General features: G+C 37.8%; 1 protein-coding gene across 4 annotated transcripts in view; it reads left to right on the forward strand.

The window, feature by feature from the left end:
- Positions 1-16707, forward strand: part of SESTD1 (SEC14 and spectrin domain containing 1) — a 152950-nt gene that overhangs the window by 55501 nt on the left and 80742 nt on the right. For all 4 annotated transcript variants that reach the window (XM_024978543.2, NM_001191250.2, XM_024978540.2 and 1 more), the window contains one exon: positions 16554-16644. In XM_024978543.2, the coding sequence (XP_024834311.1) occupies positions 16554-16644 (91 nt within the window). The remainder of the gene's footprint in view (positions 1-16553; positions 16645-16707) is intronic.

Genomic DNA, 16707 nt, shown 5'->3' on the forward strand with positions numbered 1-16707 from the left:
TGGACATGGGGTTGCAAAGTGTCAGACACGACTGAGCGACTTCACTTTCACTTTCTTTAGATATAACTATATAGATATAAATATATCTGTGTTTTTTAATATATTGGATGAAGGCTGTTTGGAGTTTAAAATGTTTTTTTAAAAATGCAAAAATGTTTATATTTTAATCCAAAGGGGTTGGATTTTTAATTTTTATATTTCTTGGGTGAAGACAAACCGTAACCCTTTGTATATGCTTGAGCCTACCCGTCACTACAGCAGCGACAGACACACCCCTCCCCAGCTTCCCTTCCCACATGTGATATTTGGGGGCTGAAGTCGGACTGCACATTAGACTCATCTGGAGATTTTTTTCAAAATTTTTATGCCTGAGCATCCACCTCCAGAGAGTCTGATCCAGTTGTTCCTGGGAATCCTGCTTATCAGAAAAAAAAATTCTTTTAAGTTTCCCAGACAATTTTTATATGCAGTCAGAGTTGCAAACCATTGCAGTAATGAGGCCAGATTTTTTATGTGTGTTTGTAGAATGTAGAGGTGGTAAAAGGAACAAAGTTATCTCTTAAATAATGCTGGTAAGCTTCAGATGCATTTTAAACATTTTAGTCAGAGCAGACAATTCTTTATATCTTTTTCTTGTACTTGAATTGTTGACATAATAAATTATTTAATTTTAAACCACTTTGCAGAATACAAGGTTAAAATTGTATTTTAGAACAGCTGACTTTAATCCCATCTGCTTCCAATATTGGTCTATAATGTAATGATTCTATTGCTGAATGTTTTTTCAGTATTAGAGGAACAGAGGTCTCCAGGTAAAACTTTCAATTTTTTTGTTTTTGCTTTCTGGAAAGGAAAGTTATCAGACCTCACAATGGATTAGTACTAAATAACCTTGCTAATTCTCTGAGCTGCTGACTGCTAATTTATATTATTCTTCATTAGATTGTGAACTGCTTTTTAGGTAAACAACACTGGTTAAACATATAACTGGCAAATTATCAAAAAAAAAAAATTCATGGTTTCATAGGTGGTTAAAAGTGCTGAGGGAACTTAGAGACCATCTGAACCAACTGCCTTATTTTTCCACTTGAGGGGATTGAGACTCAGAAGTTAGTTACTTGCCCAGGATTACACAGTCAATTAGCAGTAGAGCTGGGGTTAGAATCCGCAGTTCCTGACAGCAAGCCAGAGATCTTCATACTTCAAATGAATAGAATACAGTGTAGTTGCATCTTACCTGAGGTGAGGTTCTAAAGTATAGAATGTAATGCAAAAATTACTGATAGTCAAAATCACCCTTGAAAAATGCCTAAGGAAGAATTAGAGACTTAGATGAACTGTTATTTTGTGAATATGCTAGGTTTTCTTCCAGCATTAGAACATGTCATGGAGACTAAGTTCCAGAAGACACAGTTGGCTTGTGGTTAGGTCTGTGATAAGAATGTGCATGCTGGTATATACTAGGATCACACTCAGCCTCCCAGGATGCTCATACTATACGAGGCACTGGGTAACTGAGGCTAAGGGACCAGCGGTTTCACTCATGTTTCCTGTCTGTTCACTCTGGGTGTGCAAACAAGAACTACAGTAGAGGGCAAAATAGCCTACACTATTTAAACATTCTCTTTCTCTCTTTCATTCTTGTATAGGTATGGTGGCTCAGCGGTCAAGAATCCACCTGCCAGTGCAAGACACCCAGGTGTGATCGCTGGGTCGAGAAGATCCTCTGGAGAAGGAAATAGCAACCCATTCCAGTATTCTTGCCTGGGAAATCCCATAGACAGAGGAGCCTGGCAGCCTACTATTCATGGGGTCACATAGAGTCGGACATGACTTTGAAACTAAACAACAATACTGTGCATGCTGAGGCCCTTTAGTTGTGTCCAACTCTTTGTGACCCTATAGATCGTAGCCTGCCAGGCTTCTCTGTCCATGTGATTCTCCAGGCAAGAATATTGGAATGGGTTGCCCTGCCCTCCTCCAGGGCATCTTTCTGACCCAGGGATCAAACCCGTGTCTCTTAGTCTCTTGATTGGCAGATGGGTTCTTTACCACTAGCTCTACCTGAGAAGCCCACGTATAATACTGTTGCAGTGTAAATTATGAATCAGTTTCTGCATACATACACATACATACACCTGCCAGCTAACAGAGAAAATATAAGTTGAAATAAGGTGAAAGAATTCAATTTAGCAAGACAAAATAGAGATCTGGATACTTTATTTTTGATAATTGTTCTAAATTTTGACCTTCTCAAGTGTTTGCAAATGGCTCTGAATTTTTAGCCTTCTGCTTTTCTGGACCAACCTCCTATAACTTTGGCTTTTAAAAACATAGTTGGCAACTTTAATCAGTACTTGCTATTTCATTAGTGAGCTCAAGTGTTTTCATTAGTGAGCTCAAGTGTTTTTGAGGTCTTCTTTGCAAGCCTGAAGAATAATTTATTAGGTGTAATCCTAAAAAGTGGTTTTTCTCCTTCAGAATGCCTACTATTCAAAACTACTTTTAAGTTGTGTTATGAGAAGTTTCAAATATACAGAAAAGTTGAAGGAACTGTGCAGTAAACATCATTACGCCCATCACTCAGAAGCCTGCACCCTGTGTTGTGATACTTTATCACGTGTCTATGTGTTGATCCATCCCTCTTTCCATCCCAAAACTGTTTTAAGTTTACCCTATCAGATCAGGCTCAGCCTCGGGCTAGAAGGGTTTTCCTTTTTTTAGTATATCTGCATTTCTATGTGTGTGACTTGCTTGTTTCTCCAAGCCCCTGCTGTTAAAGTTTAGCTCCTTTCGATTGCTGATGTCTCCGGACAGCTTCAGCAATGTAACTAGCTAATGTGGCATCTTCTTTGTAGGAGATGTCCAAAAGGAGTCTGTCTTTGCAGTGAAAATGTTAGCATTTTGAATATTACTAAAAGTTATTTAAAAATGGAAAGGAACTATTCAGTTTCTTATCTATGAAAGTTCAAGTCGCTCAGTTGTGTCCAACTCCTTGTGACCCCATGACTATACAGTCCATGGAATTCTCTAGGCCAGAATACTGGAGTGGGTAACCTTTCCCTTCTCCAGGGGATCTTGCCAAGCCAGGGACTGAACCCAGGTCTCCTGCATTGCAGGTGGATTCTTTACCAGCTGAGCCACAAAGGAAGCCCTTATTCATATTTTATGCCTATTTTAACGACCAGGGGCAGGGTGTGATACCTGCCTGTTTCAAATGGGTAACCCAGCACCACTGAAAATGAGAACATTTCCTTATTCTTTGTCACACACAGTTTGGCCCTAAAAGCTTGTTTTTTTGTTCCAGACTCTTGATCAGAGGAGAGGGGCTGAGAAGAAAGGAGAGGTTCAGGTTCATCATTGACTTCCCAGGTGGCGCAGTGATAAAGAATCCACCTGCCAGTGTAGGAGACACAGGAGATGTGGATTGATCCCTGGGTTGGGAAGATCCCCTGGAGGAGGCCGTGGCAACCTACTCTAGTGTTCTTGCCTGGAAAATTCCATGGATAGAGGAGCCTGTCAGGCTTCAGTCCACAGGCTTGCAAAGAGTTGAACACAACCTAGCAACTGAGCACACTTTCATGACCTGAATATAAGCTTATGTTCAGGTCTTTGTGAAGTTCAAGACTAACTATTACTGCCCCATTTTCTAGAAAGGATTTTTAATGAAAAATAATATAGACTGAAACCGTTGGACCAACCTGAGTGCTAAATTTTAGGAGAGGTAAATGGAGTTTTTCATTTGTTTTTCCAGCAATTGCTGTACATTTTAAAAATAAACAACATGATCAGAAATTGAATCCATGATTCAGAAAGCATAATCAAATTCAAGATTCCCTTACGGAGGTAGAGACATGACATATAAATTAATTTGCAAATCTTTTCATTAAAAAAGTAAATACTGAGATTAGCTTTATCTTATTTTTTTTAATTTTATTTTATTTTTAAACTTTACAATATTGTATTAGTTTTGCCAAATATCAAAATGAATCTGCCACAGGTATACCTGTGTTCCCCATCCTGAACCCTCCTCCCTCCCCATACCCTCCCTCTGGATCGTCCCAGTGCACCAGCCCCAAGCGTCCAGTATCGTGTATCGAACCTGGACTGGTGACTCGTTTCATGCATGATATTATACATGTTTCAATGCCATTCTCCAAATCTCCCCACCCTCTCCCTCTCCCACAGAGTCCATAAGACTGATCTATACATCAGTGTCTCTTTTGCTGTCTTGTACACGGGGTTATTGTTACCATCTTTCTAAATTCCATATATATGCGTTAGTATACTGTATTGGTATTTTTCTTTCTGGCTTACTTCACTCTGTATAATAGGTTCCAGTTTCATCCACCTCATTAGAACTGATTCAAATGTTTTCTTTTTAATGGCTGAGTAATACTCCATTGTGTATATGCACCACAGCTTTCTTATCCATTCATCTGCTGATGGGCATCTAGGTTGCTTCCATGTCCTGGCTATTATAAACAGTGCTGCGATGAACACTGGGGTACACGTGTCTCTTTCCCTTCTGGTTTCCTCAGTGTGTATGCCTAGCAGTGGGAGTGCTGGGTCATAAGGCAGTTCTATTTCCAGTTTTTTAAGGAATCTCCACACTGTTCTCCATAGTGGCTGTACTAGTTTGCATTCCCATCAACAGTGTAAGAGAGTTCCCTTTTCTCCACACCCTCTCCACCATTTATTGCTTGTAGACTTTTGGATCGCAGCCATTCTGACTGGCGTGAAATGGTACCTCATAGTGGTTTTGATTTGCATTTCTCTTATAATGAGTGATGTTGAGCATCTTTTCATATGTTTGTTAGCCATCTGTATGTCTTCTTTGGAGAAATGTCTATTTAGTTCTTTGGCCCATTTTTTGATTGTGTCATTTATTTTTCTGGAATTGAGCTGTAGGAGTTGCTTGTATATTTTTGAGATTAGTTGTTTGTCAGTTGCTTCATTTGCTATTATTTTCTCCCATTCTGAAGGCTGCCTTTTCACCTTGCTAATAGTTTCCTTTGTTGTGCAGAAGCTTTTAAGTTTAATTAGGTCCCATTTGTTTATTTTTGCTTTTATTTCCAATATTCTGGGAGGTGGGTCATAGAGGATCCTGCTGTGATGTATGTCGGAGAGTGTTTTGCCTATGTTCTCCTCTAGGAGTTTTATAGTTTCTGGTCTTACGTTGAGATCTTTAATCCATTTTGAGTTTATTTTTGTGTATGGTGTTAGAAAGTATTCTAGTTTCATTCTTTTACAAGTGGTTGACCAGTTTTCCCAGCACCACTTGTTAAAGAAATTGTCTTTAATCCATTGTATATTCTTGCCTCCTTTGTCAAAGATAAGGTGTCCATAGGTGTGTGGATTTATCTCTGGGCTTTCTATTTTGTTCCATTGATCTATATTTCTGTCTTTGTGCCAGTACCATACTGTCTTGATGACTGTGGCTTTGTAGCAGAGCCTGAAGTCAGGTAGGTTGATTCCTCCAGTTCCATTCTTCTTTCTCAAGATAGCTTTGGCTATTCGAGGTTTTTTGTATTTCCATACAAATTGTGAAATTATTTGTTCTAGCTCTGTGAAGAATACTGTGGGTAGCTTGATAGGGATTGCATTGAATCTATAAATTGCTTTGGGTAGTATACTCATTTTCACTATATTGATTCTTCCAATCCATGAACATGGTATATTTCTCCATCTATTTGTGTCCTCTTTGATTTCTTTCATCAGTGTTTTATAGTTTTCTATATATAGGTCTTTAGTTTCTTTAGGTAGATATATTCCTAAGTATTTTATTCTTTCCGTTGCAATGGTGAATGGAATTGTTTCCTTAATTTCTCTTTCTGTTTTCTCATTATTAGTGTATAGGAATGCAAGGGATTTCCGTGTGTTGATTTTATATCCTGCAACTTTACTATAATCATTGATTAGTTCTAGTAATTTTTTGGTGGAGTCTTTAGGGTTTTCTATGTAGAGGATCATGTCATCTGCAAATAGTGAGAGGTTTACTTCTTCTTTTCCAATTTGGATTCCTTTTATTTCTTTTTCTGCTCTGACTGCTGTGGCCAAAACTTCCAAAACTATGTTGAATAGTAATGGCGAAAGTGGGCACCCTTGTCTTATTCCTGACTTTAGAGGAAATGCTTTCAATTTTTCACCATTGAGGATAATGTTTGCTGTGGGTGTCATATATAGCTTTTATTATGTTGAGGTATGTTCCTTCTATTCCTGCTTTCTGGAGAGTTCTTATCATAAATGGATGTTGAATTTTGTCAAAGGCTTTCTCTGCATCTATTGAGATAATCATATGGTTTTTATTTTTCAATTTGTTAATGTGGTGTATTTCATTGATTGATTTGCAGATATTGAAGAATCCTTGCATCCCTGGGATAAAGCCCACTTGGTCATGGTGTATGATCTTTTTAATGTGTTGTTGGATTCTGATTGCTAGAATTTTGTTTAGGATTTTTGCATCTATGTTCATCAGTGATATTGGCCTGTAGTTTTCTTTTTTTTGTGGGATCTTTGTCAGGTTTTGGTATTAGGGTGATGGTGGCCTCATAGAATGAGTTTGGAAGTTTACCTTCCTCTGCAGTTTTCTGGAAGAGTTTGAGCAGGATAGGTGTTAGCTCTTCTCTAAATTTTTGGTAGAATTCAGCTGTGAAGCCGTCTGGACCTGGGCTTTTGTTTGCTGGAAGATTTCTGATTACAGTTTCAATTTCCATGCTTGTGATGGGTCTGTTAAGATTTTTATTTCTTCCTGGTCGAGTTTTGGAAAGTTGTACTTTTCTAAAACTTTGTCCATTTCTTCCATGTTGTCCATTTTATTGGCATATAATTGTTGATAGTAGTAGTCTCTTATGATCCTTTGTATTTCTGTGTTGTATGTTGTGATCTCTCCATTTTCATTTCTAATTTTATTGATTTGATTTTTCTCCCTTTGTTTCTTGATGAGTCTGGCTAATGGTTTGTCAATTTTATTTATCCTTTCAAAGAACCAGCTTTTGGCTTTGTTGATTTTTGCTATGGTCTCTTTTGTTTCTTTTGTATTTATTTCTGCCCTAATTTTTAAGATTTCTTTCCTTCTACTAACCCTGGGGTTCTTCATTTCTTCCTTTTCTAGTTGCTTTAGGTGTAGGGTTAGGTTATTTATTTGACTTTTTTCTTGTTTCTTGAGGTATGCCTGTATTGCTGTGAACTTTCCCCTTAGCACTGCTTTTACAGTGTGCCACAGGTTTTGGGTTGTTGTGTTTTCATTTTCATTCGTTTCTATGCAAATTTTGATTTCTTTTTTGATTTCTTCTGTGATTTGTTGGTTATTCAGCAGCGTGTTGTTCAGCCTCCATATGTTGGAATTTTTAATAGTTTTTCTCCTGTAATTGAGATCTAATCTTACTGCATTGTGGTCAGAAAAGATGCTTGGAATGATTTCTATTTTTTTGAATTTACCAAGGCTAGCTTTATGGCCCAGGATGTGATCTATCCTGGAGAAGGTTCCATGTGCGCTTGAGAAAGAAGTGAAATTCATTGTTTTGGGATGAAATGTCCTATAGATATCAATTAGGTCTAACTGGTCTATTGTATCGTTTAAAGTTTGTGTTTCCTTGTTAATTTTCTGTTTAGTTGATCTATCCATAGGTGTGAGTGGGGTATTAAAGTCTCCCAAACGCCAAGTAAATTCCACAAAACAACTTCTGAATGCCGGCAGAGGACATCAGGCACCCAGAAAAGCAACCCAAGTCTTTGAAAGGAGAGAGAAGAAATACAGCTCCACCCACCAGAACACGGACACAAGCTTCCCTAACCAAGAAACCTTGACAAACCACCTATACAAACCCACACAGAGCGAGGAAACGCCACAATAATGACAACTCCACAAACTGCCAGAATACAGAAAGGACACCCCAAACTCAGCAATTTAAATAAGATGAAGAGACAGAGGAATACCCAGCAGATAAAGAACAGGATAAATGCCCACCAAACCAAACAAAAGAGGAAGAGATAGGGAATCTACCTGATAAAGAATTCCGAATAATGATAGTGAAATTGATCCAAAATCTTGAAATCAAAATGGAATCACAGATAAATAGCCTGGAGACAAAGATTGAGAAGATGCAAGAAAGGTTTAACAAGGACGTAGAAGAAATAAAAGAGAGTCAATATATAATGAATAATGCAATAAATGAAATTAAAAACACTCTGGAGGCAACAAATAGTAGAATAACAGAGGCAGAAGATAGGATTAGTGAATTAGAAGATAGAATGGTAGAAATAAATGAATCAGAGAGGATAAAAGAAAAACGAATTAAAAGAAATGAGGACAATCTCAGAGACCTCCAGGACAATATTAAACGCTACAACATTCGAATCATAGGGGTCCCAGAAGAAGAAGACAAAAAGAAAGACCATGAGAAAATACTTGAAGAGATAATAGTTGAAAACTTCCCTAAAATGGGGAAGGAAATAATCACCCAAGTCCAAGAAACCCAGAGAGTCCCAAACAGGATAAACCCAAGGCGAAACACCCCAAGACACATATTAATCAAATTAACAAAGATCAAACACAAAGAACAAATATTAAAAGCAGCAAGGGAAAAACAACAAATAACACACAAGGGAATTCCCATAAGGATAACAGCTGATCTTTCAATAGAAGCTCTTCAAGCCAGGAGGGAATGGCAAGACATACTTAAAGTGATGAAAGAAAATAACCTACAGCCCAGATTATTGTACCCAGCAAGGATATCATTCAAATATGAAGGAGAAATCAAAAGCTTCTCGGACAAGCAAAAGCTGAGAGAATTCAGCACCACCAAACCAGCTCTCCAACAAATACTAAAGGATATTCTCTAGACAGGAAACACAAAAACGGTGTATAAACTGGAACCCAAAACAATAAAGTAAATGGCAATGGGATCATACTTATCAGTAATTACCTTAAACGTAAATGGGTTGAATGCCCCAACCAAAAGACAAAGACTGGCTGAATGGATACAAAAACAAGACCCCTACATATGTTGTCTACAAGAGACCCACCTCAAAACAGGGGACACATACAGACTGAAAGTGAAGGGCTGGAAAAAGATTTTCCATGCAAATAGGGACCAAAAGAAAGCAGGAGTAGCAATACTTATATCAGATAAAATAGACTTTAAAACAAAGGCTGTGAAAAGAGACAAAGAAGGTCACTACATAATGATCAAAGGATCAATCCAAGAAGAAGATATAACAATTATAAATATATATGCATCCAACACAGGAGCGCCGCGATATGTAAGACAAATGCTAACAAGTATGAAAGGAGAAATTATTTCTTTTTATATTTCAAAATTTTACATCAGAAGCATGTTTACTTTCAAAGTATAAAATGAAATTTGTTTCAGTACTATTACACAAAATATGATAATAGATATTGAGACTGCCTGTTTTTTAAAAGGGTTTCCCAGGTGACTTAGTGATAAACAATCCACCTATAATACAGGAGACCTAGGTTAAATCCCTGGCTGGGAAAGATCTCCTGGAGAAGGAAATGGCAACCCACCCCAGTATTCTTGCCTAGAAAATTCCATAGACAGAGGAGCCTGGACGGCTACAGTCCATGGGGTCACAGAGAGTCGGACATGACAGAGCCACTGAGCACGCATGCATGTGTTTTAGAAACGTGTGACAAAACATATATATCAGTGTTTCTCAGCCACTTTTTGTTACTGTTGTCTTTGTGAGGAGCCCTTTTAAACAGTTTTTCCTATTCACGTCTGCTTGATGTCATAGAGTTCACTGTTTAATCAGTTAGTTATTAGATTGCAAAGTTATGTTTTCTTTATCCCCATATCCACAATGCCAATAAAAATGATTTGGATACCTTAGGTGTTTCTTATGTGGATACTGAAGGAACCAACCAGAATGAAGTCATGAAAACTACCCAAAATACATCATGAAAGGAGCTATAACAGCTGGGTAGTTCTTATTTAGAATAGTGAAATTATAATTTGAATCCCATATAGGTAGTTGCACAATTGCCAGAATTCTATGGACTGTATATTCTATGCATTCAGAATGAAAAAATATCTTTGGGCATTTTTATTCAAAGAAGATCTTACAGAGAATCTAAATTTACAAAAGAGTTAGAAGTTGAGGCTCACAACCTTTTCTGCTCATCCCTGCCTTCTCAGACTCCACTTCTACTGCAGTGGCCCCTTACAGAGCACTTAGAAGATAGCTTGAATATGTATGTAACACTGATTGGTCATTGGTTTGTCTTAGACTTTAGAAAGCTCAGTATAGTCTGCGAGTGTGCCTTGGATGGCTCTTCTCTATTTCTGTTTTTTATGGGGCATGCTTCTAAGAAAGTTTGAGCCAATGCCTTCCTTTCCTCCTTAGCAAAAGCAGTTCCGGCAAATGAAGTATAATTGTGTTGACCTATTGTAGTTAAGTGCTCCGGACATGCTTTATGCTGTTGATGAGTGCTTTTTAAAGATTAATTTCATTTGTTCAATGACTATGTATTGAAAACTTACATTGTCCCATTTTAAAATGTGAGAGCTAAGTTAGCATTTCCTTTCTTTGCCATGAATTTTTAAATGTGTTGTCTTTTCTTTTCCCTTATGCTTAAGTTCACGTCAAGGGAGGCTTAGTTGTCAGGCTGGGCTAGTACAGCAGTATCCAGGCTAATTTCTCTTATCTCCAGTCTCTCCCCCATTTGTACACAAGAGCAAAATTAATTTCGCTAAAACAACAGTTCTGTCATCCTTCTCAGTTTTCTAGACCTCTTCTTTCACACAATGAACTTTAATGCAATAGTCTGTTTATTTTGTTGATACAAAGTGCAGACATTGTTCACCATGCTTTGTGAAGACAAAAAAGACTATGACTGCACTCTCGATGAGGGTCTTTCAGTCTTCTCAACTGCTCTGCCAAGACTTTGTGTGGTTTAACCCACCCTTTCAGTTCCTGTTTCTTGAGTGCTTATTTATCACGCAAGACACTTTTATAGCACTTGCATTAACTCAGTCTTCAAAATAATGATATTATTTCTATTTCATACATGAAAAAATTGAGGGCAGAGAAATTAAGAAATTTTCCCAAATTGATGAGGTTCCTTTGCTTATATTCCTCTTGCTCTGTTTCCTTTTGTGTTAATTTTCATTAGCTGCTTATATAGGTATTTCCCAGAATCTGCCAGCATTTCTTCAGACTTATAGCACTTGCCGTTTCTGACTCTTAAGACATTCAATCATAATGTGTTTGGTGATAATTCTTGAACTTTTCCATTTATTTGTCTTATATTTTAAAACATTTCAAAGGTGTATGTTGCTTCCCTTGTAACATTAAAAAGGTAATGTCAGTGAACAGAGATTGGACACTAATTAAAATACTTGCTCCCCACCTTTTCATCTTTCTAAATGATCTTAAGCTTCTTCATGGGAGAAACTGTCTTAACGTATTTTTTCATAGCCCTATGCAGTACCTCATACTTAGTGATCCATAGCCAGTGGATGTGGGTTTCTGCTCTTATCTGACTACTTCACTTTCTTCAGAGGTCTTTGTACTCAGGCTGACTGAGCATTCTCACAGCATCACACGTTTTGTTGGAAAAATCAATCATGTAGAAGTTGCAGCTCAGTAGAAGCCATTTTGTTGGAAACAACTCTGTCTAGGCTCATCTTGCTTTCCTTTGAGAACACTAAATTTGAAATGGACCTGAGAATTTACTTATGGATGATAAAGTGCATTAGTTTACTTATGGATGATTGGGATGCATATGTGAAAAGAATATTCTGTACTTAAAGAAATAATAGATAACAGTAAGTCATTTAATTCTCGTAACAGCCCTATTAGATGATCACTGTTTTCCTTGGCTTGCCCTGTCTTACATATAAGGGAACTGAGGCTTAGAAAGTGTGTGGAATTTAAGTATCTTGATCAAGAACCTGTAGCACATTAGGATTTGGACCTGATGGCCTAACTAAAGCCTGTGTTTCTAGTCACTGTTGTACTCGCCTCTGTTATAATCACAATGCCATTGCGATTGAAAACTCTAATAATCATTTACATTTAGCCTGCATCTATTACAACTTAGAGTTGACATATAAAGATAACTGTGGTGAACCTAGTGGAACATAATGGAAATCTTTCAGATCTTTTTTGTTTTAATATTTTCTTTCAACCATGTATTCAAGGTACATTTAAAATCATAGCATTTTCCTAGCTCACAGGGAAATTGTTGGTCATCCAGTTATAGAATCATGGAATGTCAAGATTGGAAGGTACCTTAACAGTGATCTAGACCAACATCTTCTATCATCTAGACTAACACTTTACCCATACCTAAATCCTCTCTATAGAAATGCTGCCAAGTAATTGCCCAGATTAATCTAATTCTGTAGAGTCACCATTTATAGAAGTTACCTTTCTGTTTCTCTCAAGTTTTGTTTTGGTTTTTTTTTGAAATTGAATTTTAGGTCTATTCTTCCTAATTGTAGAAAAACTCATTTATATTACAGAAAAAAGCTTCATCATACAAGGGTTTAATGAATGACTTGTCAAGAGTCACACAGAAATTAAGCTCATAAGTCTTCAGTCACTCAGTAAATACATGAGATCCTGTAATGAGTTCCTCATCTTTCTAGATGCTGAGGTAATGGGTGAACAAAGGCTCAGTCCTTGCGTGTATGGGCCTTATATGCGAATGATGAAATGACTGTTATTCACAGTGCATTGGGTGTCCATAAGTACTGGGGAACAGAGCATGAAAGGAGCTGAGGGAGGGATGGAGTGGGGAGGAGTGTGTGGCAATATTGTACAAAAGATAACATTTTACCAGAGATGAGTGAAGTGAGGGCCAGGCTATATAGATAGCTGATGAAAGAGCATTTAAGAAAGACTGTTTTAGACAGAAGGAGCAGTAAGTGGAAAGAAGGACACTGAGGCAGTGCAGGCTCAGTGCGTTGTGGGGTCAGTAAGGAGGATTGTGTGGGTGGAGCAGTTTGAGAGAGGGCCAGGGTTTGTTTGGGGAGAACGTCCAGAGGGGCTGGAGTCAGACCTTAGACGGCCTGATGAGAAGGAACTGTTGTTATGTTCTGACCAGGGAGTGGTATGTGTGGCTTCTGACATTTTTAGGGGCCCTCTGTATTTAAAGCATTGAGCTGGAAGCTTCCCAGATGCCAGTAAGACAATAATATCCTTGCTTTCTGGAAGCATGTTATCCAATGAAGATGAATTATAAACAAGCAATTATAAGAAAAGCATAAGTGAAATTAGTGCCATGGTGGAAGTATAAGCAGAGCTCTAGGAGTGGGAAAAAAGGAGCCCTTGGTTGTAATCAAAGAAATTAGTAAAGAGCTACAGAATACTGACCCCAGAAAATCCACTGATAGTCTCTTTCTTGCCAAAGTGAATGAACTAGTTAAGGAGCCACTTCTCTTTTAAAAGCTGTTTTAATTCAGCCACCAGACCCTTGAAAGGCTCTAATGGAGTATGAACAACAAGGTAGGGTCTTAATAGATTTTTTTTTTTTGTATATTGGTCTTAAAACTATGAACATGTTAATAGTAGTATAGGAATTTACTAATATAGCACTTCAGCTACTCCAATACAACATTTGTAAGGGACATAATGTACTTCTAAATCTACGTATATTCTCATTAAACACAGTTGAAACTATCAGTCCACTTGTAGGATTGAGATTTTTAAAAGAATTCCTTTCAAGTAGTTTGTAGTATCAGTTGGTCTTGCAGTTTTCACATATGTAGTATCTTTGCATTGTGTGTATTTTCTTTATCTATCTTAGTAAAATGTGAAAAAAATATGATTAAGGCTGTTTTTAAGTACTCTAAAAGATAAATATAGAGTATTTTATGCCCTTAAGTTCCTACAGATGGTATTTGCAAGCTTCATTACTTTGTCTTAGTATACAGATTAATTTATTGTGCTTTGAAATATAAATGTGTTTGTATAAAACTTGATTGTTCAACAAATTGATTGTGCAACCTGTGCCTCAGAGATACAGATGCCAGTGACAAGAAAGTGCCAAATTATGAGGATGACACATTTTTCTTGGCTCCAGTCCCAACCAGGGAAGGCTCTTCACTGGGAAGCTCCACATGTCTTTAGCTCCCCTTCCTGCAAACTTCCATTCTGCACTGGTAGAGTCCCTGCCACTCCTCTGGTGACCCCTTGCTGACAGTTACTCTGTTAGGCTGGTCCTTCTAACGCTTGTATCCCCCCTCAGTCACAGTGGTCTTTCTTCCTACCTGGTCCCACAGCTAGCAATTAGATAATCAGAGTTGCTTCCCCAGCAAGGCTTTATGTTGCCAATATGAAAGTGATCATTGTATTCCCTCACCCCCACCCTTCAAGAGTGGTTAGTGGATCTTTTATTTTATAATGCAAAATCCAAGTCACATACCTATCACTTTTTTAAAGTGTTTATTTCAGTGGTTTTTCGTTATTTTCACAGGATTGCATAACCATCACTCTACTACTAGAACATTGCCATCAACCCCAAAAGAAAACCTGTACCCATTGGCAGTCACTCCTCATCCCGTTCTCCTCTCCTCCCAGCCCTTGGTACCCACTAATCTACTTTCTGTCTCTATGGATTTACCCATTCTGGAAATTTCATATAAATGGAATCATCCAATATATGGACTTTTGGTCTGGCTTTCTTTTCACTTAGCATGATGTTTTCAAGGTTTATCCATGTTGTAGTACATATCAGCACTTCATTTCTTTTTATGATTGAATAATACTCTATTGAATGGAGTAAACAAAAACGTTTTGTTTTTCCATTCATCAGTTTTTGAAGATTTGAGTTGTTTCGGATTTTGGCTCTTATGAACTGTACTGCTGTGAACATCTGTGGGCAAGTGTTTTGTATGGACACGTGTTTGCATTTGCCTCACCTCTTGAACATTTCTCTCTTCTCTTTGAAAGCTCAGCTTCTGTCCCCACTTACTGAAGCACCTGTTCTTCTTCTGGGTCTTTAGCAATATTGTCCTCATTCTTGTGATCTTACTGTTTCTCAGTAGAATTGGATATCACTTCTCCAGTAATCCTATAGAGGTTAGTATGAGTGCTTGGAGAAAGTAAAGAGAATTAGTAAAATTCCATGGACTGTTGGATTTAAATCTCAGGAGAGGCCTCCTATTAACCTTTTCTGTAATGTAGGCAATTGGGATAACTTTGGGGGAGAAATTTCACTACCAAATCCTTGTTCTGCTAGGCAAATCTGCAGTTTCTTCCACTATGTTAGAGGGAGGGCAGTTGAGATCCTTGCATTAATTTGATTTTATAGTAAAACAAATAGTAATAATAATAAAGCTATATAGTTTTCCACTTATGATAGAGTTTTTCCATGTAGTTGTTGGATTTTACTAGGGCAGGCTCCTGGGAGGTGTTTAGTTGGTACTTGAATAATTTGGTATGATATATAGCAATAACACATTTTCCAGCACTCAAGATTTTCTGGTCAACAACTAAGAGGCAAAAGTAAGAACAGAGGTAGGTCCGATATGGTGTATTCAAGCTTTGAATTATTATATACACTAAATTTTCACCTCTTTAAGTTTCTCCCAAAGAACACAAGAACCTCATTTCCAATGGTTTAATAATCAGTTCAGTTCAGTAGCTCAGTCATGTCCGACTCTTTGCATCTCCATGGACTGCAGCACGCCAGGCTTCCATGTCCTTCAGCAATTCCTGGAGCTTGCTCAAACTCGTGTCCATTGAGTCAATGATGCCATCCAGTCATCTCATCCTCTGTCATCCCCTTCTCCTCCTGCCTTCAATCTTTCTCAGCATCGAGTCTTTTCCAGTGAGTCAGTTCTTCGCATCAGGTGGCCAAAGTATTGGAGCTTTAGCATCAGTCCTTTTAATGAATATTCGGGGTTGATTTCCTTTAGGATTGACTGGTTTGATCTCCTTGCAGTCCAAGGGACTCTCAAGAGTCTTCTCCAACACCACAGTTCAAAAGCATCAGTTCTTCGGCGCTCAGCTTTCCTTATGATCGAACTCTCACATCCATACATGACTCCTGGAAAAACCATAGCTTTGACTAGACGGACCTTTGTTGGCAAAGTAATGTTTCTTCTTTTTAAAGGTTTAATAATAGCTTACTTTATTTTCTACCTGGTTTTGAAATATCACTTTGCAACCTTATACTCTTGGCAGGAAGAAGAGATAAGAAGTACATCCACACTTGGCAGGCATCAGTTACCTATCACCGTGATCCCATTTTACAGATGAGGAGGTTGAGGGGCCAGTGAGGCTATTTGAATGTTGGTTCGGTTTTTTTTCTCATATTAAGATGTTGAATTTACATGCTTTTAGAGTAATTTTCTCACCAGATTAGCTTATAAATTGCCTATGTTTCCTGAAATGAGAAAAGTAAATTGCTTGAGAAAACTGAAAGGACACCCTGAAGAATTGTGTTGACCATGCAAACCAAATCAAGTGAAATTAATGCTGTGCCATGTATGACTCAGCGTAAGCTTTATTTAGGATTTTGAAGAATAAAATAGGAAGCTTATTTTAATATACTCTGTAATTTTGTTTTGTTTCAGTGAGAAGTGTAAGGCTAGAGGATTTACCGTGATTGTGGATGGCAGAAAATCCCAGTGGAATGTGGTGAAAACAGTAGTCTTAATGCTACAGGTAATTTTATTTTTGGCTATCAGGAAATGGTTTTATTTTACAGCAACAGATTAGATGATAGTG

The sequence above is a fragment of the Bos taurus genome, chromosome 2 (genome assembly GCF_002263795.3).
Source record: "Bos taurus isolate L1 Dominette 01449 registration number 42190680 breed Hereford chromosome 2, ARS-UCD2.0, whole genome shotgun sequence".
NCBI lineage: Eukaryota > Metazoa > Chordata > Mammalia > Artiodactyla > Bovidae > Bos > Bos taurus.